The sequence below is a fragment of the Netta rufina genome, assembly GCF_964035555.1.
Source record: "Netta rufina genome assembly, chromosome: 2".
Taxonomy (NCBI): Eukaryota; Metazoa; Chordata; class Aves; order Anseriformes; family Anatidae; genus Netta; species Netta rufina.
Window position 1 is genome coordinate 65,767,948 of NC_140124.1, and position 27,431 is coordinate 65,795,378.

General features: G+C 40.5%; 1 protein-coding gene across 1 annotated transcript in view; it reads right to left on the bottom strand.

Annotated features, from left to right (window-relative positions):
* Positions 1-20,055, bottom strand: part of TPPP (tubulin polymerization promoting protein) — a gene marked incomplete at both ends in the record, with an annotated part of 37,793 nt that extends 17,738 nt beyond the window's left edge. Inside the window, one exon of the mRNA XM_084281904.1 lies at positions 19,745-20,055. Coding sequence (XP_084138030.1) covers positions 19,745-20,055 — 311 coding nt within the window. The remainder of the gene's footprint in view (positions 1-19,744) is intronic.
* Between the last annotated feature and the right edge of the window lie 7,376 nt (positions 20,056-27,431).

Consider the following 27,431-nt stretch of genomic DNA (forward strand, 5'->3'; position numbering starts at 1 on the left):
AATATGCTAATATCCATAACTGCAGCGTTTGGTATAAGGCTAATTTTTCTAAATTGTGGCCAGTTAATTGTGTATTTAATATTGGAATTCTTTGCTCTTATTCCAGTGCAAGATGAATAGAATCTTACTTATATATTTTTTATATACATATTTATTTAGGACACAAAAATCTTCTCAGTGAAGACTGCTGATAACTTTCCATGAAAGCCAATTCAACATCTAGTCTCTCACACTCTGCTAGCACCAGCTGTAGGGTAGATTGCTGTTTTAGAAGTAAGTTGAGTATATCCTCACAACCTATATAACAGAACTGCAAATTGACTCTTGCAGAAAAACAGTACAACATAAAAACAATGAATTAATACCATGCCGCATATATATAGCAATGTAAATCTCTATGTACTGCACAGTATATACCACAGAATTACAGAACATCTGAGTTGGAAGGGGCCCACTAGGATCATCCAGTCTAACTCCTGTGTTCCTCCCTCCCCACCCTTCCACCCTCCAAAAAAAATCAAATCATGTGTCTGAGAGCATGGTCCATGTGCTTCTTGGACTCTAGCAGATTCAGTGCCATGACCACTTCCCAGGGGAACCTGGTTCCAGTGCCCAACCACCTTCTCAGTGAAGAGTCTTTTCCTGATAGCCAGCCTGAACCTCCCCTGTCGCAACTTCGATTTGTTTCCTCAGGTCCTATTGCTGGTCATCAGAGAGAAGAGATCAGCGCCTACACCTCTCTGCTCCACCTCATGAGGAAGTTGTAGACTGTGATGAGATCTCCCCTCAGTCTCTTCCAGGCTGAACAATCCAAGTGACTTCAGCCACTCCTCGCATGTCTTCCCCTCTCGACCCTTTACCATCTTTGTTGCCCCATGCATATCTAGTGTGGAAACCTCCCATTACAAGCAATGGACGAACATCTTTACAGGATTACATGGTAGCCCGTTTTATCCTCAAAACTCTATTTTAGGTATGTTTATATAACTAGTTAATTTAAAATTAGTGCATTTGATCCATGTAATTACAGTTAATTTCTCACAGCAAAGCCAGCAACTGCTTCAGGTTAATGCTCTACTTCAACTGCTAAACAAAGTCTGGTAGGGTAGAAAACCAAAACAAGCTTTATGCGCTACTAAAAACCTTATCTATACCTCCTAGCCCCACAGGTCAACATAGCCCCATGTGACCACACAAAAAAATAGTATTTTTTTGTGCCTTTCTATCTTGTAGGGTGTCCACCCCTTCAGAGGCATTAAAAATCAAATCCTCGCCCTCTTCAGAGTCCCAAAAAGCCTCACAGATTTTCAAATTGAGCTCAATGAGGATAATGAGCAGAAATGCTGGACAGAATTCTTTCAGGAGTGAGCAAATAAGGCAATTTTTGATCCTCATTTTCTTTAATAACAGCATATGACAACAAACTCAAAGCTGTTGAGACGTTAGTCAGTATTGAAACATTTATTGTTTCACATCAGATGTCCATCCCCACTATGCATTTGAAGGATTACTACTTAGTATTGCTAGAACTCTAGGAAAGGCAAAGTCCTGGTTGACACAGTGTAGCACCTGAAAAGGAAATGAACGAAGAAATCTCTCAAGCATTCATGAATTACTACTGTAGTGTTGGTTACAAAACACAGGACTAAATCAGAAAAGAAAGTATTAAAATCAGACAAACTCCATTCATTCAAAATGACCAGTGTTGATTCAAGTTGGATTTGTAAGTCAAACTGAAAACCGGACTATTAAATCAGCAAGCAGAATTCATAACACAGCAGGACGAAAATTGAACAACTTCTGTAACTGACTGCTCAGTATCCTTTCTATAAGCTTTCTTTATTTGGCTAGTAGAGAACTAACAGGCTGCAATCTGTTGTCAGAAAATATGACCAAGCTAAGACTGCACATTTTGACTCAACAGATTTGCCAGATACACTGTCCAACTTCAGCATTATGTGAAGCTTTCCCATTCCTCTGATCTGAGGTGAAGTGATGAAAGAAAAAACTACCTGTTTAGAAGAGAAAACCACAGTTTCAGCTCTCCTGGAAAATTAATTAAATAATTTCTATTTATTTTTACTATGAAAGCTGAGAAAACCAATCATGCTATTTGTGGCTATGTAAACAAATGATGGCCTGCTAGAATACGTGGCAAACGTATTGGTCCTCTCAAGGAAATACTAAACTGAATATGTTTCACTGTTCATTTTAAAACAGTACCAGCTTATTGGGAGCAAAAAACTTTTAATTAGATTATAGTCATTATTCTCAGATTTGCACGCACACCAATCATTTTGTTTGTTACCGTAAAAATGACCTAAACTAAAACCACAAACAGTCCACCACCATTTTCATCAAACACCTATTTCTAATACAATGCTTGAAAAGTACCAGAACTTTTTACTTTTGGATATGCATAAGTATAATAACAGGGTGGCTAATAGAGCGGCTATCAGCTATCACATAGGGTATATATTTTCTTTCACCACAGCAGCTTTTCCTCCATTCTCCTTTCTGTCCAACTATCATTGTTTTCTTAGATTTGAAACTCTTATCTATTAATTTATAAACGTTTGAGATAAAAACAACAACAACAAAGAAAACAAGACCCCTGATATGCCAAATTACTCCCTTTCTTCTTCCTTTGTCTATCTATAATCTCTTTCAAGAATACCATGTCACCTAATTCCCAGGAGTACACAGACCAGAAATAGAGGTATGCTTCAGATGGCTGTAAACATGTATTTGGAACCACTTATAACCTTCTTCCTAGAGACTAGTGTAGAGCTGTAAATGTTAATCTATGCATACTGCTCACAAACCTGCCAAACCTTCCATTGACGCCACACTGAGAATAGTATGACTTATTTTCCCACAACAGCACACTGATCTCCATCTAGCTGGAGACGCAGGTGACCTATTCTCTGTAAACACCAGTGATAGGACCCGCAGGAATGGTGTTAAGCTGAGGCAGGGGAAGTTTAGGCTGGACATCAGGAAGAGGTTCTTCACCGAGAGGGTGCTTGCACACTGAAACAGGCTCCCCAGGGACATAGTCACTGCACCAACCCTGTCTGAATTTAAAAAACGATTGGACTGTGCACTTAGTCACATGCTCTAAACTTTTGGGCAGACCTGTGTGGTGCCAGGAGTTGGACTTGATGATCCTTATGGGTCCCTTCCAACTTGGGACATTCTATGATTCTATGATTCCAGCTTACGAGTGTCCCGACATCTGCTTCCTCACAGCATCCATCACAGGAAGAACATGTCAATAGCTTAAATTTGGAAGAAAGGTCAAGACTACCAAACAGACACATGGTAGATTGAGCATAAGGAGTATCAAAATAGGGTTCATTATGTTCTCCTAGTACCACAAATTAGTTTGGCATGCAGCAGTACTAGTAATTACATGAGGGGGAATGATTGGACAGGGTGGTAAACAATGTTGTCACCACTTTTCATCACCTCATACCACAGAGCCTCATTCTTGCAGACTTGAATGTACAACACTTTTTTGTGAAATACAAATTGCATGTGACAATGAGTATGAAGTGCCTACTGTCTCTTCTATTGATCCTCACTTTAGTATCTTCTCATATTACTCCCACACTGCTCTGGGTCTCACAGTCAGCTAAAAGCTCCATTCTCAGCACTGCCAGTTCCCTTCAGAAGCTCAACAAACAATGCCCCACACTAAGTAGCAAATACCTCAAATACCATGATACAGATAAATCCAGGGTTAACTGGTACATTGTAATGAGTCTATCTGGAGATCTTATATAACTTAGGTCAGTGCTTATTGATTGTAGTCTATCTTGGTCTCTTATACCAATTTCTCAGTTGCAGTGAATGAGCTACTATCATGTTATAGTGTCAGCTGTTGCTAGCTGATAGAAAAACAACGTATCCTTGTTATGATCATATAAAAGCTATCAGTTGTATCTTTTGCATAGCATTAAAAATACAGCCAGTGACAGCACAACTACTCCAGTCATTAGCTTTCTTTTTTTTTTTTAAACAATATTTGCAGCTGAAGGGCACAGAATAAAGACCCATCTGGGCCACGAAGCAAATGCTGTCATGTGTCATGAGAGTCACAGCCTGGTGCCAAACATCACCACTGTTCTGCAGCTGCTGGTGCTCATGATCACAAATGGCACAATGCACTGCTATATGAGCAGTCACAAAGAGAAGAAAGGTCAACCGGATTAACTCTTCTCACCAAGTGATGGTGGCTTACCCAACTCTATAGCCTTTTACTTTTATATCTGTGGAAGGAACACTCCAGAAGGCTTTTGGAAGTACATACACCTGCAGATAGTAAGAAAAAAGTTTCCTCTGGCTTCTTGAGAATACATAACTTTTCTGGGCTTAGGATATTCGAAGTGCTTGAATCTTCTCCTATAAGGAGACCCAATCAGAGAATCTTACTGGCATTCAGCAGATTTCCATTTCCCTGGAAAAATAACAACCCTCAGAACAAACACAGGAAGTGAAAACTGTAGTCTTTCAAACCCTGACATGCTTAACTAGAGAACAAGATTCCTCCTTTCTTACGAAAGTCTGCCACCTCTGGCAATTTTTTTTCCTCTAACATCAAGATAACAGATAAATCAAAGAACAGTTTATAGAGCAAGGAGCACTTCAAAGGGCTAAACAATTAATTTCTTCTGTTTTGATAATGAGATACATAAATACACTCAAGAAACAGAATACCTGACACAAAAAAGAACTCTAGTTAAAAGGCAACAAGGACATGCACACGCACATACACACACAATCAAAAACATACATTCCCTCAATATTTCTGCAGAACAGAATATAGCTGTTTGCTGAAGAAAAATGCACATACTGAAAGTCATGCTGCTGCACAGGCTTGGCTTGTTTGTGACAGAAAAAATGCTTCAACAAAGCAAAGTGAGCATGAATTTTCTGAATTCAACAGGACTTCTACCTCAACTTTGGTATCAAAGGCTTAGAAGCATCCTGAGAAGTTTGTGCTACAAACATGAAAGGAGGTAAGACTTTAGCATAAGACTAAAATATCATACATTTAAGACTCCTCCTACCAAAATAAGGTCGAGGCAAAAGGAGGGGGAGGAAAACCCAGTGCTACTAATGTAGTGTACTTCATTTTCTATCAACATTTCCGTCTAAGCATGCAATGTAAAACACCCAGCTAATGCACCAAGAAACCTGCAGCATTCACCTGACACAATGTAACAGGCTGCACAAAAAGGTCAGTGAAACATCACACAATTACAACTGTATTGCTTCCATTTCTAGAACCAGCACAATCTGTGGCAAACTCTCATTAGGTACCACGAAGCACTGTTCCAAACATGTCATAATTCCCAAATAGCTTTTTCTGCTTTTTTTTTTTAATCTTTTTTTTTTTTTTCTGCTTTTGGTGAATCCTCCTCCCCAGTCTCTAATGAGACTTGTTCCAGTTCAGTTGCAAAATAGTTCTCTTAAAGCTCAAGATAAGCACAAGACTGGGCTCTTCTAAGTCAGCCCATTGCTTAGAAAATAATATTAATTAACCTAAAAAAAAAAAAAAAAGAGAGAGAAAAGAAAAAACAAACTTGAAGGACAATGACAAATTACATTGAATTCTGCATGCTTCACAAGAATCACATTCTCCTTTGACCTAAGCAAACAACATCTTAATTCCTTTAGGAGCTTTAGGCACATAGGCAGATTAAATATGTACTAATTGCAACAGTAACAGTATATTCGTCTGCTTTAAGAGATGGAGAACTTCTAGCTAATGTCCTTATTTTATGAGCCAAATGTGCACACATACCTTGTTTCTATAAAATTTCCCCTCTAACTTCAGAACAGCTGTTAATTTCTATCATCTATGCAGGAACGTGAAATAATGTACGTATCTTCTGCTGCCACAGTCTATTGCGGCATTATATACATTGTACCACCATATTGTTACATACAATTTTCTTTAGCAGCAGTTTTTCAGGGATGTTCAGATTAGATACAAGTGCAATACGTAGTCCATTGATAATAACAATAAATCAATAATCACATGCAGCCTATTGACACTGATGACCACTGCCAGAAATCCTACTGTACAGTTTCAGTAGTGACATCAATGCAAAGATTTTCCCTTTTCTAAATAGGGAAGCTACTCATGTTTATCTACAGAACAATTAATGCTTTAGACAACAAGTGATCTCACAGAACAACAACAACAAAATAGAGAGCCAAGATACCTGCTCAGAGTCAGGCCTATTCTGTGCCCACAACGTAATCACTATCAGATTTCTTACAGCACAGCCCAGTGCTCGATTTATTCATATTCATAAATTCACACAACGATTCAAGTTGGAAGGAACATTTGCATATGAGCCTGTATCCAGCGCAAACCCTCACTCACAGCAAAGCTCTAATGATACTTGCTCAGATACTTCTCCAGTCAACTCCTGAACACTTCCAAAGATGCAGATTCCATTGCCTCTCTGGGCAACTTATTCCAGTATTTCGGTACACACAGGGTAAAAACAACCACCACAAATGTATTTGGTTTATGTAGCAAGGTTTTGGTAGTTCAGGGCTGCAGGGGTGGCCTCTGTTAGAAGAATCCAGAAGCTGGTCTGTGATAGATAAGGCTCTGAACAGGACCCGCTGCTGCCCAGAGCCAAGCCAATAAGCAACATTGTTTGTGCCTCCATGACAGCATTTTTAAGAAAGGGAAATGCCATTCAACAGCAACTGGGAAAGACGAGTGAAAAACAGCCTTGCAGACAAGGTCAGTGAAGAAGGAAGAGGTGGTCCAGGCACCAGAGCAGAAGTTCCCCTGCAGCTTGTGAAGAGAACCATGGTAGAGCAGGTTGTCCCCCTGCAGCCCATGGTGCACCACGGTGGAGCAGATTTTCATGCTGCAGCCCGTGGAGGAGCCCACAGTGGAGAATGTGGATCTGACCTGAAGGAAGCGGTGGCCTGTGGAGAGTCCCCCCCACCGGGGGAACCACGCTGAAGCAGTTTGCTCCTGGTGGATGGACCCTGTGGTATGGACCCATATCTGGAGCAGTTCTTGAAAACCTGCTGCCTGTGGGAAGCCCAGTGGGAGGACCAGTTCAGGAAGGACAGCATCCCGAGGGAGGGACCCTATGTTGAAACAGGGGGAGAGTGACTGTGAAGGAGCAGCAGGGACAAAGTGTTATGGACTGACTGCAGCCCCCATTCCCTTGTTCCCTTGCACCACTCAGGGGGAAGAGGTGGAAGAGGGTGGGTGGAGGGAAGTTTTTTTTTGGTTGGTTTTGTTTGGTTGTTTCTCACTGCTCTAGCTTATCAGTAATTGGTTTTATTGTGCTCCCTACACTGAGTCTGTTTTGCCCATGACGACAATTGTTGAGTGATCTCCCTGTCCTTATCTCAACTCTTGAGCCCCTTTTCATCATGTTTTCTCCCCTTTTCCCTTTGAGGAGGGGGAGTAAGAGAGCAGTGGTGGTGGAGCTCAGCTGCCCAGCTGAGCAAAACCACCACAACAACCAACAACTTAAAGATGGAGTCAGACTCTGCACATCCTCCAAGCAGGTGGCTATAGACTGCAATAATATCTTCCTGTAGCTTTCTCCAAGCTGAACAGGCCCATTTCTCTCCACCTCTCCTCATGTGTCACGTGCTCCAGGCCCCTGACCATTGTGGTGGCCCTGCGCTGGGCCGGTTCCAGTATATCAATCACCTTCTTGCACCAGGGAGCTCCAGACTGGACACAGCACTCCAGATACGGTCTCACAAGTGCTGAATAGAAAAGAATCACTTCCATGGACCAGCTGGCTATACCACTTACTCAGGCAGCCCAAGATGCATCTGCCCTTCCTTGCTGCAAAATCTCACTTGCTGCAAGGACTGCTGCTGACTCTTGTTCAACTGGCTGTCTGTCATAACCTCTAGATCCTTTCCTGCAGAGCTGCTTCAGGGCCTATTAAACCCTGGTCTGTTGTGTTGCACAAGGTTATTCCATCTGAGATCCAGGACTTCACATTTACTTCTGCTCAACTGCACAAGGCTTGTTTCTTGCCTGTTTCTATAGTCTGACAAGGTCCCTCTGAATAGTACCTCTGTCCTCCAGTATATTGACCACTCCTCCCAGTTTGTCATCCATCAGTCTCAAACTTGTTGAGAGAGCACTTTGTCCCACCTTCCTGGGGGGACACCAGTTACTGGCTGACAGCTGGACTTCGCACCACTGATCACATCCCTGAGCCCAACAGTCCAGCCTATTTCCCACACACCTTAGGGGCCACTTATCTAGCCCGTATCTCCCTAGTTTGGTGATAAGCAGACTGGCTCCAAGGCCTTGTACCTTGCCGATAACATCAGGGTATACTACACCTCTTGTCCACAGTGCTAGTCATTGCTTTCATCACAAAAAGCAACAAGGTCAATCAGCCGTTGACTTGCCCTTAGCAAGTATGGCCTTGCCACGTTAGCTGCTGCAAATCACCCTCTTGTCCTTTGTGGGTTTAGAAAGATTCGTTTCACAGCCTCCACAGGGACTGAGGTTATGCTGACTGGCCTATAGTTACCTGGATGCAGTTACCTGCTTGCTCTTCTTGAGGATGTGTGTGACTTTTGTCTTTTTCTAGTCACTGAAGCCTCCCCCGGTCTCCATGGCCTTCTGAAGACAATAGAGAGCTAACTGTTTTTCCTCACCATGTTCCTTCATGCACAGTCTATATTCATCCCACATAGCCTCTCCCTCCTTCCACCTCCTGTGCACTTCCTTTCTGTGTCTGAGCTCAGTCACAAGTTTCATATGCATCCATGCTGACCAGTTGCCATGCTTCCTCAGTTGCCTCACATTGGAATGAACCATTCCTGTGCTCTGAGGAAGCAATCTTGAAGACCAACCATCTTTCTTGGGCCCCTTTGCCCTCCAGGGCAGTTTCCTGTAGGAAACTGAACAGGTCAGAAACCTTTCTGCTGAAGTCCAAGGTTGTAATTTTGCTGTTCATGTTGCCCACTCCTCCCAGGTTATTAAAATTTCTGGTTAACTGGTTACTGCAGCAATGGCTGTCTCAGCTCTTACATCTTAAATTTCTACTTCAATGCATGGAAAACAAGGGAACAAGTCTATACTGATGTTTAACAATCTAGTAAATGTGTGCTTGTTAATGTTAATTTTGTATCTAACAGATTAACAGATTTGTATCTAACAGATGTTAATTTTGTATCTAACAGATTTCATATATCTGTTTTTATAAGTGAGTAACAGATATATTGTACCATCATTTGTAATTACATATTAAAATATGTCTGACTAGCAAAAACAAGAAGAAAAAAAAAAAAAAAACAACTACAAAATGGGACCTAATTGTGTGGACCTACTTCTACACTAAACCAATAAAAAGTCTCTGTCATGCACAATTAGCAATAAATGTAATAAATCTGCTGTACAAGATATGAAGCTGTATGGTACTGTGTATCACACTGTAGCTATGTGACACTGTGTATCACTCAGTATTCTGTATCAACTGGAAATGAATCACCTCTAGTCATAAAAGCATAAAGTTTGGAATAGACCTCCAAAATGATCTGGTCCAACCATTCCCCTACCCCTACTACACATCACCTACTAAACCATGTCTCTGTGCACCACATCCTTAAACATCCCCAACTTCCAACACCTTCAATCACCTCCCCGGGCAACACATTCCAATGCCTGACTACTCCTTCTGAAAAGAAATGTCTCAGAATGTCCAACCTAAACCTCCCCTGGCGCAACTTGAGGCCACGCCCTTTTGTCCTATTGCTAGTTACCTGGAAGAAGAGGCCAACCCCCAGCTCCACACAACTTCCCTTCAGGTAGTTGTAGAGAGCAATAAGGTCTCCCCTGAGCCTCCTCTTCTCCAGACTAAACAACCCCAGGTCCCTCAGCTGCTCCTTGTTAGACTTATGGTCCAGACCCTTTACCAGCTTTGCTGTCCTTTTCTGAACAAGGTCTAGGGCCTCAATGTCTTTCTTGTAGTGATGGGCCCAAAACTGAATACAGTATTTAAGGCGTGGCCTCGCTAGAGCAGAGTACAGGGGGACAACCACCTCCCTGGTCCTGCTGGTTATACTATTCCTGATACAAGCCAGGATACCGTTGGCCTTCTTGGACACCTGGGCATACCGCTGTCTCATGTTAAGGTGAGGATCGACTAACACACCCAGATCCTTTTCCTCTGTACAGTTTTCCAGCCACTCTGCCCCAAGCCTGTAGCATTGCATGGGGTTGTTGTGACCAAAGTGCAGGACCTGGCACTTAGCCACGTTGAACCTCATCCCATTGGCCTCTGCCCATTGATCAAGACTGTTCAGATCCCTCTGCAGGGCCCTCCTGCCCTCGGGTTGATTGACACTTACCCACAACTTGGTGTCATCTGCAAACTTACTGAGGGTGCATTCACTTCCCTCATCCAAACGATCAATAAAGATGTTAATGAGGATATGCCCTAACACTGACAGCTGGGGAACACCATTCATGACCGGTCGTTGGCTGGATTTCACTCCATTCACTGCCACTCTGGGCCTATCTGTCCAGCCAGTTTTTAACCCAGCAAAGAGTACACCTGCCCAAACCATGGGATGCCAGCTTGCCCTGAAGAATAATGTGGGAGACCATGTCAAAGATTTTGCTGAGGTCTAGGTAGTCATAGAAGGAGATGTGGCTGGTCAGGCAGGACTTGCTTTTCATGAAGCCAGGTTGACTAGGCCTGATCCCTGGTTATCCCGCATATGTGTATGCTGTGTGATTGCATTCAAGATGGCCTGTTCCATCAAGTTTCCTGGCACCAAGGTCAGAGTGACAGGCCTGTAGTTCCCCAGGTCCTCCTTACTACACTTCTTATAGATGGGCATCACATTACCAAGTCTCCAGTCATCCAGGACCTCTCCAGTCGACCACAGCTGCTGATAGATGATGGAAAGTGGCTCAGCAATCACGTCCGCTAGCTCCCTCATCACCCTCGGATGGATCCAATATAACCCCATGGACTTGTGACAGTACAGGTAGAGCAGGAGATCTCTAGTGTATCTGTAGGCTTTCTTGTGATATATACTCACACATAAGAGTGTTCTTAAAATCATTATCAGCATACAACAGTATGTCTACAAAACTTACCCATTTTCCATGCACATAGTAAGGCTGCATAATGAAAAGTCAACCTAAATCCATCTCTTTATTCTTATAAATGATCACTATTTTCAGAATATACGTCTCTTGGGGTGGGGGAACAGAACTGCTGTTTTTCTTTTAAATTAAAAGAAGCCTCTCAAGGATAAACTTCAAAAGGCAACATTACTTGTGGCTTCTTGGACAAGAAGGAAATTGAATGTTAATTACTAAGAAAATACAATGATGTGGTTAAGATTGTTTTCTGTTGTAGCATACCTATTTTTCTACTTATAACTGCATTACTTCACAATTTGGTTGGAAGGGAGAGATTTATTATCACGGATAATGTTCTGCATACCATTCTGTAGCGACTTAAAAATTATTTCCTGATGCAGGCCTTTTACAGTACACAAGTTAACCATGCTGCCTACTTCTGACACAATTTGGATTCTTCGTCAGTACTAAAATAATCTTTCCAGTATGGCAGTAAAAAAACTTACAATTATAATGTGCTTCATCTACATATAAAGACGAATTCATACATATTTACATATAAATTTTTAAATGGGCATCAAAAATCTGTTAAATACAAATTACTTTAGGAGAGACACTTGTTTTGAGTGAATGCACGTGAATGCAAGTAGTAGTTCTTTTAAATATGTGAAGAAAGCAAGAAGTATCAGTACCATTAAATACAGAGACAATTAATTATATTAGCTATATAACAATATTATAGTCAACAAATGGTGGAGTATGTACATATTTTTGCCAACAGTTATCTTGCCATCTGTTTAGTGCCAACGTTATCCATATTAATTCTTCTATAGCCTTGCAGCAATGGTGAACTCCTGCTGATTAAGACCCAACAGATCTCAGGTTGAAGCACTCCTGTAGAGACCTGACAGATCCAGACTGTGGGAACTAGACCGAACAGCTGACTGTCCAAGATGTACTAAGCACAGAATGTGGGTGGGACTGTTCAGAAGTCAGGTCACAATAAAATGTGTTGTGAAGATTCTCCATGGGAACAAACACTTCCTTTCTGAAAAAGATGGAGGAGTGTTTTCTGGACTTTAGAACACATGGCTTCCTCAGCAACAAGAAAACATATCAAAGCAACCTAAGAAACTATAAATGGAATCTAAGAGGACAATTATGCTTCCACTTGATCTTTTACTGAAGATATTTTTAGAGGGTGGGGAGTAAGGTATATTTGTAAAGCTTCTGTAGATTAACCAACCTTCAATAACAATCCAGTACAGAAATTAAAAAAAAAAAAATTGTTTAAGATTTAGCACATAGTAACATCAAAACAAACAAATGTTTCCATGGAGACATCTACCTAAATAAATGCTCACAAAGGATCCAAGGAATGACGTCACCCAGGCCTGCCTGCAACCATAGTAACATACCAGTATAAACAGAAATATTTTGATTTTTCTATCTAATAGTGTCATAGAATTAGTAGTTTTAATGCATTGCTTAAACCATTTTTTGCAGTGCTGAGTGGTAACACTTCTAAAATAAGAGCAGAGGCATTTATATAATAGCTATTACCATATTAACTACATCCAGTAAGTGGAATATGTGTATGGCATAGCTAACATACCAAACTCCCCAGAGCAGTTGTTGACACCAACAAAGAAATTTAAGTTCCTAAAGCAACGTGCTAGAATGCTTGTCAGAGATCAGTAATATCTATTCTGCTTGTATATTCTGATTTCCTTAAAATAAAATAAATAAAATAAAATAAATCCTAGATTGTTGTGTTGTGTCTCACTGTCTTGCTAGATTAACAAGAGAGCAGACACATGTTGTTCATACCAAATGCAGATTTTTTCTGTGTCCTTCTGTGTCACCAATGAACTTGCTTTCTCTTAGGCACCAAGGTTCACTAAACTCATACTGTAAGCACACTACAAGAAGCATGGACTACAAGCTTTTGCAACTCTGGAACAGAAGCATAAAAGAAACAGTCAATTAATTAAGAAATTTTCCAAGATAGCAGGAATAGTTTCATCTACTATAAAAATAATTGTGGAATTACCATTCCCATGAAAAACATCCACTTCTAAATGGTACTGTATATCTGCGAGTTGTGTCTCCAAATTCAGTATACCCAGATCACATTATCACTCCAAATATGCCAACTAGAAAGGACAGATTTCTTTGTAAAGTTCAGACATGAACATATGTGGAAAAATGCATGCTTGGAGTGCGCTAATACTACTAAGATATTTATAATACATTGTTGCAGAAGCCTCATCTATAGGGAAATTGCAGTTATCATTACAAAAAGGGTGCAATATTATTTTTGGTCCTGTCATTAAAATTTCACATCCAGTAATCTGTAAAATGTTTCCTTCTAATAGAATATGAATGTGAATTATTCTTGTCTTCATGTATGGCAGTGAAGTTAGAGACCTTTTAAAAGATTACTTGCTATATTTTAATGCTTTTTTTTCTTAATGAGCAGGTTTCTCAGAAGAGGGGTTACTTCATTTTTGCCATTTAAAAAACTATCCTGATACAAAACAGCAAAAAAGACTTTTGCATAAGCAAGAAGATAGCTTTGAAATGAAAATGTAGCCTGCAACCATACTATTGGTGTTTTATGCAGTCAAATGTACATACGAAGAAAGAGTCCAACAACTCAAGTTTTGATTACAAAACTATAAACCACAGTGAGGAAAGCTTACTGCACAGTAGTATTTACATTCATGCAAATTCTTGTTGCATCATCTATAATATATTTCATCCCATTATACGAAATAAAACTTTGTAATTCACTCCTCACAATTTCTTCTGCTTTTGCATGTTCAACATGCACAGAAAAGTAATACTGTTATACAATGAGATGTCTTTATCATATGTTTTTATAACCTTAATAATAATAATCTAGTTTTCCAGTTCTTATAGAAAAGGCAAATTCCATTCCAGCCAAAACTAAGACAATAGTTAATTTTCTTCCTAGTTGCTGGTATGGTGCTGTGGTTTGCATTAGGATGAGAGTAATGCTGATAACATGCTGAAGTTTTACTTGTTGCAAAGCAGTTCTTACACTCAAGGACTTTATAGCTTCTCACACCTCCTTGCCAGCAATGAAGCTGAGGGTGCACAAGAAGCAGGGAGAGGACACAGCCAGGACAGCTGACACAAACTGGCCAAAGGAATATTCCATACCATATGACATCATGTGGAACAATAAAAGTAGGGGGAGTTGGTCAGGGAGGAGGGCTGCCACTGTGCAGGGAGTGGTTGGTCAGGGCAGTGAGCAGTTGAATTGTGTATCACTTGTTGCATATCACTTGTTTGTATATTCTTTTGTTATTGTTGTTATTATTTTCCCTTCCTTCTCTGTCCTAGTAAACTGTTTTTATCTCAACGCAGGAGTTTTACTTCTCCCCTCCCTCCCCCCTCCCAATTCTGTCCACCAGCCCACTGCAAGGGAGAAGTGAGTGAAAGGCTATGTGATGCTTAGCTGCTTGTCAGGTTAAACAACAGCAATTACCCCAGCTGTACTAATACAGTCCAAATATTTGACATAGATATAGGTGTTTTCCTTCTGAACTCTACAAATGCAATTTATAAATATTCTTCCATGTGGTGACTCTCTGAAGTGGGCTTTGGCTTTTCATTTCAAGTAATTCCACTGCAAAATTCACTGCTGCTTAATATTTCTTGTGTTTTATAAGCTGACAATAGTAAGTTTTTAAAATAGAATACCAAACAAACAAACAAACAAAAAAAAGCAGAAATGCAGAAGGAGATATAAAAGATATATATTGAAAGCAATTTTAAACACAGCAATTTATATTAAAATTCATTAAACTGGAAGGATTTTTGAGTTCCTTAAGTACATAGAAATTACTGTTAAACAAAAATACTTAGGGGGAAGAAAAAAGCAGAACTACACCCAGTTAACTTCTTACCAAACAACATTTCTAGAAATTTTTCTTTCATGTTTACTATTCTGCATTTTTTGCACCAGACCATTCCTTCTTCTTATCCTAAAGTATATACAAATGTTGCGCTTATATGAAATGAAGGCCTCTGGTGGACCTTTAATGGAAGATAAATACACAAATTATACCTTATTCTGACCTGACATGCTCATGCAGAGGGAAAACAGCACTCTACACTCATTTCCTTACTTGTTAGAAAGGTTAATTAGAATTTCCTCAACCTTTATAACAATATAAACTTAACCTTAATTGAACTAAGTTCTGAAAGACAGACACTCAGTCCCAGATTTGCAGAAATACCACAGTATTACCACAGACTCGTGATAACTTTCGGAAGTTTTCTTCACCTATTTTGCAGGTGGTGGGGAACAGGGTATTGAATCTGCTAAAATGTTCCTTACTTCTCAGGACTGAACTGATAAAATCTCTCCAGCAGCAGAGAAAGTTACCAATTAGTGAATAAAATATCTTTCAGGAACTCTTACGTAAACTTAGTAGTTACTAATTTCCAGAAATAATCTTTACCCTGACTATCAGAAACACATTCTTCCTACCGATTACTTTGCCAGCAGAACAATACATTAAGCCTGGGGAAGTTAGAAAGATGACAAACAGGGGCTTCATACATAGTCACAGTACTTCATAATCCAAATAAATCCAAAGAAAAATTCTACTATATTAATTATTTTGTAGTGTTCAAAGAAAATGTGTCACTGCCATGCACTACAGCTATAGCTGGCTAGAAAATAAGCCCTGCTAAATGCACTGCTTTCCCAGTCTAAGACCCAACAAAAAAACTGTTTGGAAATTCTACCATATGCTAGATAGCAATTTAGTATAACAAAACATTTCTTCTCATCTATGGACTGTGTTCTCTTGCCAGATTACAACTTTCAAGATCCACAACCATCTTCTCACTGAACCACTACAGTTGACTATAAAAATCCTAGGTCAAAGTCTATCTTGGCAGATGCAGCGTAGCTAACAAACCTAAAAAGCAGCAGTGAAACACAAAACCTTCAGATACCCATAAGCATAAATTTTAATGAGGCAGAGAAGCAGTACTCTGTACTTTCTGGGGTGTTGGAAATTCTTTTACGGTGTTTAATGCTCTCCATTCAATATGGATGGTTAAAAAAAAAACAAACTTGTGTAGTCAAAAAAAAATCAAAAGGAAAACAAGAACAGCAAAAAACAAAAACAAAAACAAAAACAAAAACAAAAACAACTAGTACTCTGCTGTGGAAAAGAACCTTGCATAATGGAAGTAAGGAGTTTATCAAAAAAGGCCTGCTCACAACATGAACTCCAAAAATGCTTTACCTTAGGGTTAAACATGAAGCCAAAGAGTAAGAAAAGAAAAGTAGTTGTCTGAGCATTCTCAAGAAACCCAGTATACTCAGCGTATAGTTATAAGCCATCTAAGTTACAGCATATTAATCACTGCTTGAGCAACTAAACCCATTAAATCTTTCCTTTTTAAAACTTAAAATACTATATGGGGAAAAAAATCGTCTCAAGTAAGGACTGCCAACATATGCTCTTAAGAACATAAATTTTAAAAAAGAACAAAAGAGAGACGATCCTAACAAATATAGCAAATCTCAGATATTGTCAGCTTCCCCATCGATCAGTAATGCAATATTCATTTTTTAAAAAAAAGAAGTATATAAGTTACTTGATACATGTAAGTGTACATATAAGGAAAGAACAAGTAATTAATAAAGAATTAAGGTAAATGAAAAAGCATTTTTATTTTCTAACTACTAAACACTGAATGGAGAGAGGAAAAGATAGCATATTTCTTCTGACAGAAATGTCGGCTCTTCACAGTTATCACTGAAGAAAGTTCTTTGACACGGTTTCCCGTAGGATCCTACTGGACAAAATGTCCAGCATACAACTTAACAAAAACATCATACGATGGGTGAGCAATTGGCTGACGGGCAGGGCTCAAAGGGTTGTGGTAAACGGGGCCACATCTGGCTGGTGGATGGTCACTAGTGGGGTCCTTCAAGGCTCCATTTTAGGGCCAGTCCTCTTCAATGTCTTTATAAATGATTTGCATGTAGGACTAGAAGGTATTTTCAGCAAATTTACCAATTACACCAAACTTGGAGGAGCTGTGGACTCTGATGAGGGTGGCAAGGCCTTGCAGAGAGATCTGGACAGATTGGAGAGCTGGGCGATCACCAACCACATGAAGTTTAACAAAGGCAAGTGCTGGGTCCTGCACCTGGGATGGGGCAACCCTGGCTATATGTACAGACTGGGTGACAAGACACTGGAGAGCAGCCCTGCAGAGAGAGATCTGGGGGTTGTGGTTGGCAGCAAGTTGAATATGAGCCAGCAGTCAAATATGGCAGCCAGGAAGGCCAGTGGTATCCTGGAATGCATCAAGCACAGCATCGCTAGACAGTCAAGGGAGGTGCTTGTCCCAGTCTAAGCTGCGATGGTGCAGTCTCACCTTGAGTACTGCGTGCAGTTCTGGGCACCACAGTACAAAAAGGACATTAAACTGTTGGAGAGTGTCCAGAGTAGGGCTATGAAGATGGTGAAGGGACTAGAAGGGAAGACATATGAGGAGCGGCTGAGGGCACTGGGCCTGTTCAGCCTGGAGAAGAGGAGGCTGAGGGGAATCTCATCACGGTCTACAACTTCCTCGTGAGGAGGAGTGGAGAGGCAGGTGACCTATTCTCTGTAAACACCAATGATAGGACCCGCAGGAATGGTGTTAAGCTGAGGCAGGGGAAGTTTAGGCTGGACATCAGGAAGAGGTTCTTCACCGAGAGGGTGCTTGCACACTGAAACAGGCTCCCCAGGGACATAGTCACTGCACCAACCCTGTCTGAATTTAAAAAACGGTTGGACTGTGCACTTAGTCACATGCTCTAAACTTTTGGGCAGACCTGTGTGGTGCCAGGAGTTGGACTTGATGATCCTTATGGGTCCCTTCCAACTCCGGATATTCTATGATTCTGAAAAACTGCTGAAAAGGCATATCGCACAGAGGCAAAGACAAGAACCTCTGAGCTAAGCAGAGAAATCTGAACAATGGCAAAGGGATACACTGAGATTACCCTTCACCCTCAGGTCCCTACCACCTCACAATTCACTCCTGCAGAATTGAACTGGATTCATTCTACCCCAGCAGACATCAAAATTAATACTTCTTTAAATCAGCTAATCTTGCACAATTTTTTTTTAAACACGTACCACAGAGTTACACTATCACTAACTTTCCCAGACATCAGTTTAAGAAATTTGAATGAGGATTTATTTTCTGTGATGAAAGAGAAATTTTTAAGCTGGTGAAAGCCAAAGAGAACTTGAAAATAAATGCCATCATTGTTCATTACGGGTCAAGAAAGAAATAAACAACCCTCAAAGCTCAACATCCATTTCAAATAAGCTAGCTCACTGATAGTACATGCAGCTTCCAAAAAATACACACAGGGACTCAAAGAAAAAGTGGACTAATATGAGAATGAGAAGGTTGGTGTATTCCAATATATAGTGTTTTCAATTACCCACATAAGACCCTTCATTAAAGAAAGAAAATAAGAAAAATATAAAAAGTAATGTCATGCTAGCTGTGCATATTACACTGAACAACCTGTAAAGATGAAGGTCCTTTTATTCTCTGACTTTGTGCTTTGATGCACTCTGAAAGGTCAGGGCTTCTAGCAAGTGTTCCCAACTATTCTTTTAAGCAACTCAGTTTGCATGCCCTCTCTCCAGCATTACACCATGACAGTGGAGAGCACAAACTAAATAGAAGTTGCCACAAGCTACAAGTATGGTAAAGGGACCTTCTTTAATACATATCCCTAAATGCAATGAGGTGTGGAAGAATTTAAATAGTCACTGTGGTAACAAAAAACAGATAAGACAAGGTTATCAGATCCCATATTAGGACCTACGAAGATGAAAATAACCCAATTCAGACAAAAAGGGAAAGGGAGATAAAAAGTGAGAACAAAAAATCATTTGGCATTTCATACAGAATATATTGGAATAGCTGAATGTCCTCCTCCCTTTGATTTTAGCAGTTTCTGGATAAAGCCATGCTTGATCAATTTGGAGAAAAACTTTTAGTAAAGCTCCACTTTCTCAAAAAGAATAAACTGAGGCCACTGAAATAATAATAATCATCTACTCACAGCCAGTGCATCACAAATTTGCCATCAGTTTGGTGTGGCCAGCACCCTACACTTGAAACTTGAGCAGGTGTTGTGCTGGACATCAGGACTGTGTATCGAACAGTGGCTTAATATGTATTCCACCTTAGTCTCAGTCCTTTGAGGCTGACATCTGGCAAGATGCAAGACTACATCCTGACTTTTTCCAGTTATTTTTTAAGAAAATATTCACAGCATTTACTGCAGTCAAAAAGAAGTTTCCTGGAATAACCTGCATCCATCTTGATTATATCATACCTCTTTGCACTCCATAACAACAGTAACACCTGTCAGTTTAATATAGCAGGGCACAAGCTAAAAGCAACAGTTTCACAAAGGAACATTGAAAGATATCAATCAGGACAAAGGCATAGTGGCTTGCAAAGTCCTTGAGCAACAGAAGATAAATTTAGATCCTATCTACAAAATATATTGTAGAGACAAAGAAATGATGGCAAAAAGGAACTTACTTGATTTTACTGAAGACAATGTCAACATCTGTGACTGTCACATTCTTCCCATCTATTACATGACAGTCCTTGCACAGTTTTGACCAGTTCTTCCCATGCATTTCTTTTCCTGTGGCTCTTGTATCACCATGTATGGCAAACTTTCTAAAGGCCTCTTCCAGAGCACTCAAGTCTCCTGCCACAGCTCCCTCATGGGAGCTGTTTGAATCACAGGATAACCTTTTTGCTGCTCGGTCCTTTGCGGGATCAGAAGGAGATTTTGGAGGAGTCTTATTTGCAGGTTTGGTCGACTTTGCTTTACTGTCAGCCATTGTGCTACAAGAAAGAGAAGGGTAAATTCATTATATTACTTTACACTAGTTTACTTTGCATAAAACTAAAGGATACAGTCCATGTCACAACATACTAATAGTAAGTGGTCCAGGAAGTATGCAAGAACTCGGTACCCTCCATCAGACAAGTCTACACATAGAACTATGTAACTTTATATCCATCCAAAAAAAATCAAAATAAAAAATCTACTATTATAAAAAAGCAGGAAACCAATATTCCAATATGGGACACAAACTTAATTTCACCATCATGCCATCAAATAATAAGAGAACACTTACTGTTTCCTTTTTTTTTTTTTTTAATCACAAGCTGAATTCATCACAGTTGCACTTGAATAAAGGTATGCCCTTTATATTGTAGGCAGTACTATTTACATTTAATTTTTAAGTAAAAAAATAAAAATAAAAAGCCACAGTCCAGACTTTTTTTTTTTTTTTAATTGAAAAATTAAGTATTTTGAAAATGCAGCAAAAATGTTACTGTTTCAAAGGGCTAACAAGTAAGGAAGCCTCACAAATTCTTGGACAAAATTCTCCTGTTAACAAAACCAGTTATTGCTCAAGTTCATGTGCAAAGAACAATAGCTATGGAATTCCTTTAGAAAGAACACATCCAGGATGTAGGAGCAAGGAGAAGAGATGTTACTACTGCAGAGAACAACCCAGATTACATCATATTCATGTGGGATATGTTTGCCTTTTAAAAGAAACTTTAAGCTGAGCAACAGCACAATAAGGTTATTTTCAGGAGTCATCAAGTAAAAGAAGAAAATATACACTACAGCCCACTAACATACCAGAAGCATGACATAGAAGTCTGTGCCTTCTGCCCATCCACTCTTAGCTTGACAGAGGAGATCCTGAAAAGTCTACACACAGTGTGCCTGTCGCAACAACTACATGCAGACTTTTGCTCAGATACACATCTGTGGGGTGCTGCTACAAATTTTAATCCATAAGGAGCTGCTTCAGATATCAGAACTTTGGCAAATACTGGTGTAATGGCTAGAAAACCCTCCATATTTACCTTGTCATGCTTCTGAAATCACAGCTGTACATGGTAGACAGCTAATAAATGCAAGGATTGGTATATATTTCTAGTTAAGGTTTAATTTCTGCATCAGATGAGAATTTATTTTGGCTTATATGCTGTATTTTGACACAAATTCCTCAGCAACTGAAACAATTTTAGACTTCTGCCTCTTCCAATATCTTATATCACATGTTCAATATCCATATCCAATATATCCTCATATCCAATATATCCTCATATCCAATATACGTTCCAGTAACCTCTGTTACTTGAACAACCAAGGCATACCCTTTTCTTCACACTGCAGAACCAACCATAAATACTTGCTGTGCAGCATTTATTATTAAGCATGAAGCCAACCAGGCTCCTAAAGTAGAAATCTCCACATTCGTAATCTTTGGCTTTAACTTGAAATGATCGGACTATACAAAAATCCATACTGAACACCAAAGCATCACAATACAAGTCAGTTTCATACATTATGCACAAGAAAACAAAACCCAAATTTTGAAGCAGTAACTCCAACAACCCAATCTAATTCCTTTAGATCTGTTATTTTTTCTAGAATATAACAAATATTTCTTTGAACAGTCTGTCTTAATTCAGTTTCTAGCAAACTATTATTATGTTCTCTCCAATCTGACAGTGGTACATTCTACATTTTAAGAACTCACATTTAAAATAAAGCACTGGTACTGGACCAGAGAAATTTCAGGGAGCACAAGTATTGTATTGGCAGTATTCACAACAGCCATAAACCCATATTTGAGGAAATAAGATCAACTTATATTGAAAGGAAAACTATGATGAAAATAGGAATGACAACAGTCTGATAAGCATTCTGAATTTCTGGAAAACAGACTTATAAGTCATGATTAGAAACAATCTTTTAATTAAAGCTACGCTAAAGGACCTTTGACCTTTAAACTTCAGCAAATGCAACATGGCCAAAGCAATACTGCATGTTTTGAATATGTTCAAGTTAATGCTTAAAAACCTAGTTATATCTTAACCACAGGGATCCTATTTTTTTTTCACTGTCCACAAAAATTCTGGCAAACAAAATCAGATGGTAAATTAAAAATTAATGACAGAAATAACTCCAACCTGAGACCTATAGGTGTACCTCTGAAATAATAAAAAGAAATGCATGAAAGCATGCACTGCGGGAAGGGGGTGGGAGGGTGTTAAAGCTCATTAGAAAGCTAAGCGTTTAACCCTTTCCCATTTCTATTTCCTTTGTGCCCTGCCTGATCTCCAAAGAACAGTAATTTTACCTCAAACCTTTTCTGAAAGTCTCCCACTATTGAAACTATAAATTAATTTATATAGACTAAAATGTAAACTAGCACAACTATTACAGATGCATAAGTTTTCAATAAAACCATACCTAGATCAGTCTAAACTCTCTGCTTCAACAGGCTGCACAGATTCTTTTGCTACCAAAAGAGTAGATGCATAAGAAGAAAACAAAACACTTGAGACACTCTGTGACATATGGAGTAAATTTGTGTCAAGAAGATGGTTGATATTAATAAAGAAGGGGGAGATTTGGGAATGTGGCCATGGGGGTCGGCAAGCCCCATGGCTGGTGATAACATCAGACTCTTAACAATGAGGCCACCAGGAATGTAAAAGAGTTTAAGAGGGAACAAAGAAGGGTGATTCAGGAGACACCATGCAGTCTCGGGTTGCTTGTTCTCCAGCCATTAAGGCATGGAAGTTTCTGGGTGTTTGCTGTTGTTGTTATATTCAAAATTGTTTGACCAATGAAAAGTTGTTTTTGAAAAGAACTGTTGTGGAGAGAAGGGTGTAAGAGGGGAGCCTGCCCTCAAAAAAAAAAAAAAAAAAAGGCAACGCGATGTGATGAAGTTATGTCATCAATAAAGAAGCAGAAAGAAGGAATGAAAAGGAACAGGCTAGCAGAACGGAGACCAGGACGGGAACAGGCACGTTGATTGCCTCATGAAGATAGGTTCGGCCAAGCTCATAAAACTGCTCAGAGAAGTTCATAGAGAAAGTCGCTGGAAATGGGTGCACCGGAGCTGGGAAGAAGCTCGAGCTGAGAGAAGCGGACCTGTGCTGTGGGAATAGAAATGTCGTTTTTGCAGTTACATTGTTTAGAAGGAGGGAATGTGGTACTGAGATATGCTTACAGTGATAAGAAAGCTTAGCAGGCGACCTTGTAAAATGCAGACAATCAGACTCCTTAGGACAATTAGGTGAAAATCACGGTGTCAAGTCAAGTCAGATAAGTGAAGAAACATTACCACTTCAAGCAGTAAAAATGTCAAAAGAAATTTGAAATTTAACAGGCTGGCGACTGAAGGCCATGCATTGTTTGTGAAGCATCAGATAGATTGTGAATCTGGATTACCCACTCAGTGGGGAAACAGGGGAGGGTCCTGCCATCAAAAGGTATATAAACTGTGTTTTGGAGCTAGTAGATGCGCTCTCTCCTGCTTGTGGGGCGGCCGGCATTGCAATCGCGAATAAATTACTACTTCACTGAGATCCTCGCCTGAGCCTAAGTTATTGGCTACGGAGTGTTTCTCACAATTTGGGGGCTCATCCGGGATCCAGTCACCTACTGGGAGCCCCACCGCTGCAGCAGCAGGAAGGCATGCCCCGCTGATTTCAGCGGTCCTGTGCATCGACGGTGGCGGTTCTGCGGAAAGCTGACAGAGGGCCCGAGACTGGTTAAAGAGGCAGGATCCGTGAAGTAGTGGGGAAAGGAAGAAGGTAGGCACTCCGGGTTTTTAAGAATCGATCCGGTAACTCTGTGCACAGACCAAGGTAAGAAATATTAAGTATTGCCTTGGGGGTCGGGTGATCTGGTGTATGGTAAGCCCTTGCACGGGGAAGTGCTGGCACTACACCAGGGGAATCTGGTGTACGGTAATCCTTGCACGGGGAAGTGCTTGGAAGTACACCAGGGAATCTGGTAAACTCAGGTGTGCGGTAACGCTGGCACGGGGAAGTGCTTGGCGGTACACCCCCATCTTTCAGTACGTTGGTGTGTGGTACACTGCAGAAGTGAAATTTCTGTAGCACATACTGGCGAGGGTTAGGAAAAATGGGAAAATATGAGTTCCAGGGGCAGGGAGATATCCCTGGGGGAGTGCCTACTAATAGTTCTTCCTGAAGAATGATAAGAAATTGGAAACATAATCCCAAAATTAGAGGGATTGTAAAAGAAAAATAATTAAAAAAAAAAAGGGGGTAAATATTGTGTATCAGTCTGGACAAAAGAACCAATTAAGGAAACAGCAGTATTTTGGCCAAAATACGGGTCCGATGAAAATTCAGGCTTTGAATTTATATGTAAACAATAAGATTCCTTTTTCAGAGAAGGAGCCAAGTTATGCTCCCTCCCTATAATCTTAATATCGAACTGGTGGCAGCAGCAGTCACTCCAGGAAGGGAGATAGGGACTGTAATTAACACTGTCCCTAAAGAAGGATCGTACTCTAGGCTCTGGCAAGAATTAGAACAAGGTAGAAGATATATTGAGAATTTTGCCTTCCCTGATACTAACAGTACTAACACTAACTGTGTATCCTCTTAGGTGAACTACCCCCTCCTCCTTACCAGCAGCGAGGTTAGGACTTTTAAGAAGGAGAAGAAGTCTTTATTCGAGGACCCCAACAGCCCAGTTGAACAATTAGACCAGTTCCTACGACCTGATTTATACTCTTGGGGGAGGGAATTATGTCTATAAGTATGTTGTTTACAGGGAAAGAAATGGGAATGATCAGGAGGAGAGCTGCTATACAAGAATGGGAAAGAGCTCATCCTCCAGGACCAGGGGTAATACCGGCAGGGCAGAAATACCCACTTGCCAATCCTGGCTGGAATAATAATAGTGTGCAACACAGAAATCATATGAGAGACTTGGGGTCAGAATGAGAAAGTACTTGGGGATGAGACCTGATGACCCAGTATCCCAAGGGCTCTTGAAAGTTCACTGTGTGATTAAAGCCTGGAAAAATATGCAGAAAATGCTTCAGAAGGTGGGGGAATGTAGTGAACAGTCACTGGGGGACCCTCCTGCGGGAGGCCCTGGAGGTGTGTGTCCGGAGGGGAGATGAGAAGGAAAAGCAGAGAGCGAAACTAATGGTATTGACAGTGCAGCGGGTAGTGAGGCAGAGGGTTGGAGAAAGATGAAGAAAATCTTCAGGGGGAGTCAGGGCCAGGATGGAAAGGAGAGGAAGAGAGATGAAGGAATGGCAGGCAAAGAAGGCTGCCTGTGTTGTGGCCCGAGTCCTAGCAGAGACAGGCTTTGATAAGATGTTTTAAGTGTGGCCAGGCTGGCCACTTCGAATAGGAATATCTGGAGTGGAAGAAGGAGGAAAGAAGGAAAATGGGATGAAATATGCTATATTGATATGTTGTTTCAGTATCTTGGAGGGAAAAGGTATGGAATTAAGTTGGACCCTGACTGAGCCTTTGGTGCTGGTATTAGAAAAGTACAGTCTGGAGAAAGATGAAGGAAGTGTTAAAAGGGTTGCTGAAGGTGTTAAAGGTGTGGCATGTAATATTTAACAGAGCTGTTTGAAGTTGAATGAGCAGGGAAAGGTGATGTAGGCATTATCTAAGTAACAGTCTAGAAGTTTTGGTATATTTGCATATTTGCTGTGGTGTTTGGTCAGTTTCCCAAGCATCGGGGGGGGGGGAACAGCCTGCTCCACCAGGGGCCTCTCCAGCGGCCGCAGGGGGGCTTCGGCTCCAGCGCCTGGAGCGCCTCCTCCCCCTCCTTCTGCACTGACTTTGGTGTCTGTGGGGGGGTTTCTCGCTCTCCCAACTGCTGTTGAGCAGCAGGTTTTTGTTTGTTTCTTTGTTTGTTTGTTTTCGTGGATGTGCTCTCACAGAGGCACGGACTGTGTTGCTATGGCTTGGCTCTGGGCAGCAGTGGGCCCCTTTGGGGCCAGATGAAATTGTCCCTTATCTGCCACGGGGAGGCTTCTGGGTTTTTCTCACGGGGGCTGCCACTGCAGTTTCCCACCCCCCCTACTCACAGCCCCCGAACCTTGCCATCAAACCCAATACACTGGGGAACAGCTTGGTCATTACTGACTTGTAAAGTATCAGGGATTAAATTAACTAACGAAACCCTAAAAAGTGATGGGGGTAGAAGGGGCTGGGATAACAGTGCCAGTTTTGGGGGATACCAAGCTAAGACTAGGGAATAAAATGATCGCTGGGCAATTATTGTATGTATCCAAGGCAGAGACTAACTTGTTGGGAAGGGATTTGATGATTAAATTGGGCATTCAACTAGTAAATTATTAGACTGGAATAACAGTGTAATTAATGGAGTGCTCTCAGGCCCTGAGAGCAAACGTATATTCACCTCTGACTGGAAAGACCCTGAAATGGGGGCGGAAGCAACAATGTAGGTGGACAATTTTACCTTGGGGGGTTTACAGGGCCACCTATCTATATGGGTAAGTTTTAAAAAAAAAAAAAGATTTTGGAGCAATTACAACCTCCCAAGGAGGTATTAATGTTAACAAATATGTGGATCGTTTTCTATTGTCAGGACAGGAGAAAAGTTGTGAAGAAAGCTACTAACAAGCTATTCAACTTTCTGGGAAAGCAGGGCTTGGGAGTATTAAAAAAAAAAAAAAAAAAAAAAAAAAAAGTTACAATATGGAGAAAGAGAAGTCAGGTATTTAAGGCATCTAATGTCTGAGGGAAAATGAAGAATAAATCCAGAGAGGATTCAGGGAATTGTTGAAAATTAAGAAAGAACTAAAAAGTTTTAAAAGAATTATTTTTTTAAGGAATCAGGAGCCATGAAGTCTGAAGGAAAACGGATACTCCCTGATGGGAGAGAAATGCTGAATAAAGTGATAATGAGGCAAATATTAACTGTTTTACATCAAAAGAGTCATTGGGAGGTGCAAGCAATGTGTGATGTTGTGCTAAGAAAGTATGTCTGTGTAGGAATATACACTTTAGGGAAGCACATATGTAGAGGATGTACCATATGTCAAAAGGTAAATAAAAAGGTCTTCTGTAACCCATCTAGAGGGGGACGGGAGCCAGGGGTTTGACCTTTCCAAAGTATACAGGTAAACTTTACTGAGTTACTTGTTTGTCCTAATTGACCACGTGACTAGATGGGTGTAAGCTTTACTGCAAGGGTTAAAGCAGGCCTTAGAGATTGAGTGGGATTTTCACAGCCCCTGGCACCCTTCCTCTTCTGGGAAGGTGGAGCGAATGAATCAGACATTAAAGAAGCGATTAACTAAACTAGTGTTAGAAACCCAACTTCCTTGGGTAAAATGCTTCTGTAGGAGTCTACAGGTTTAAACAG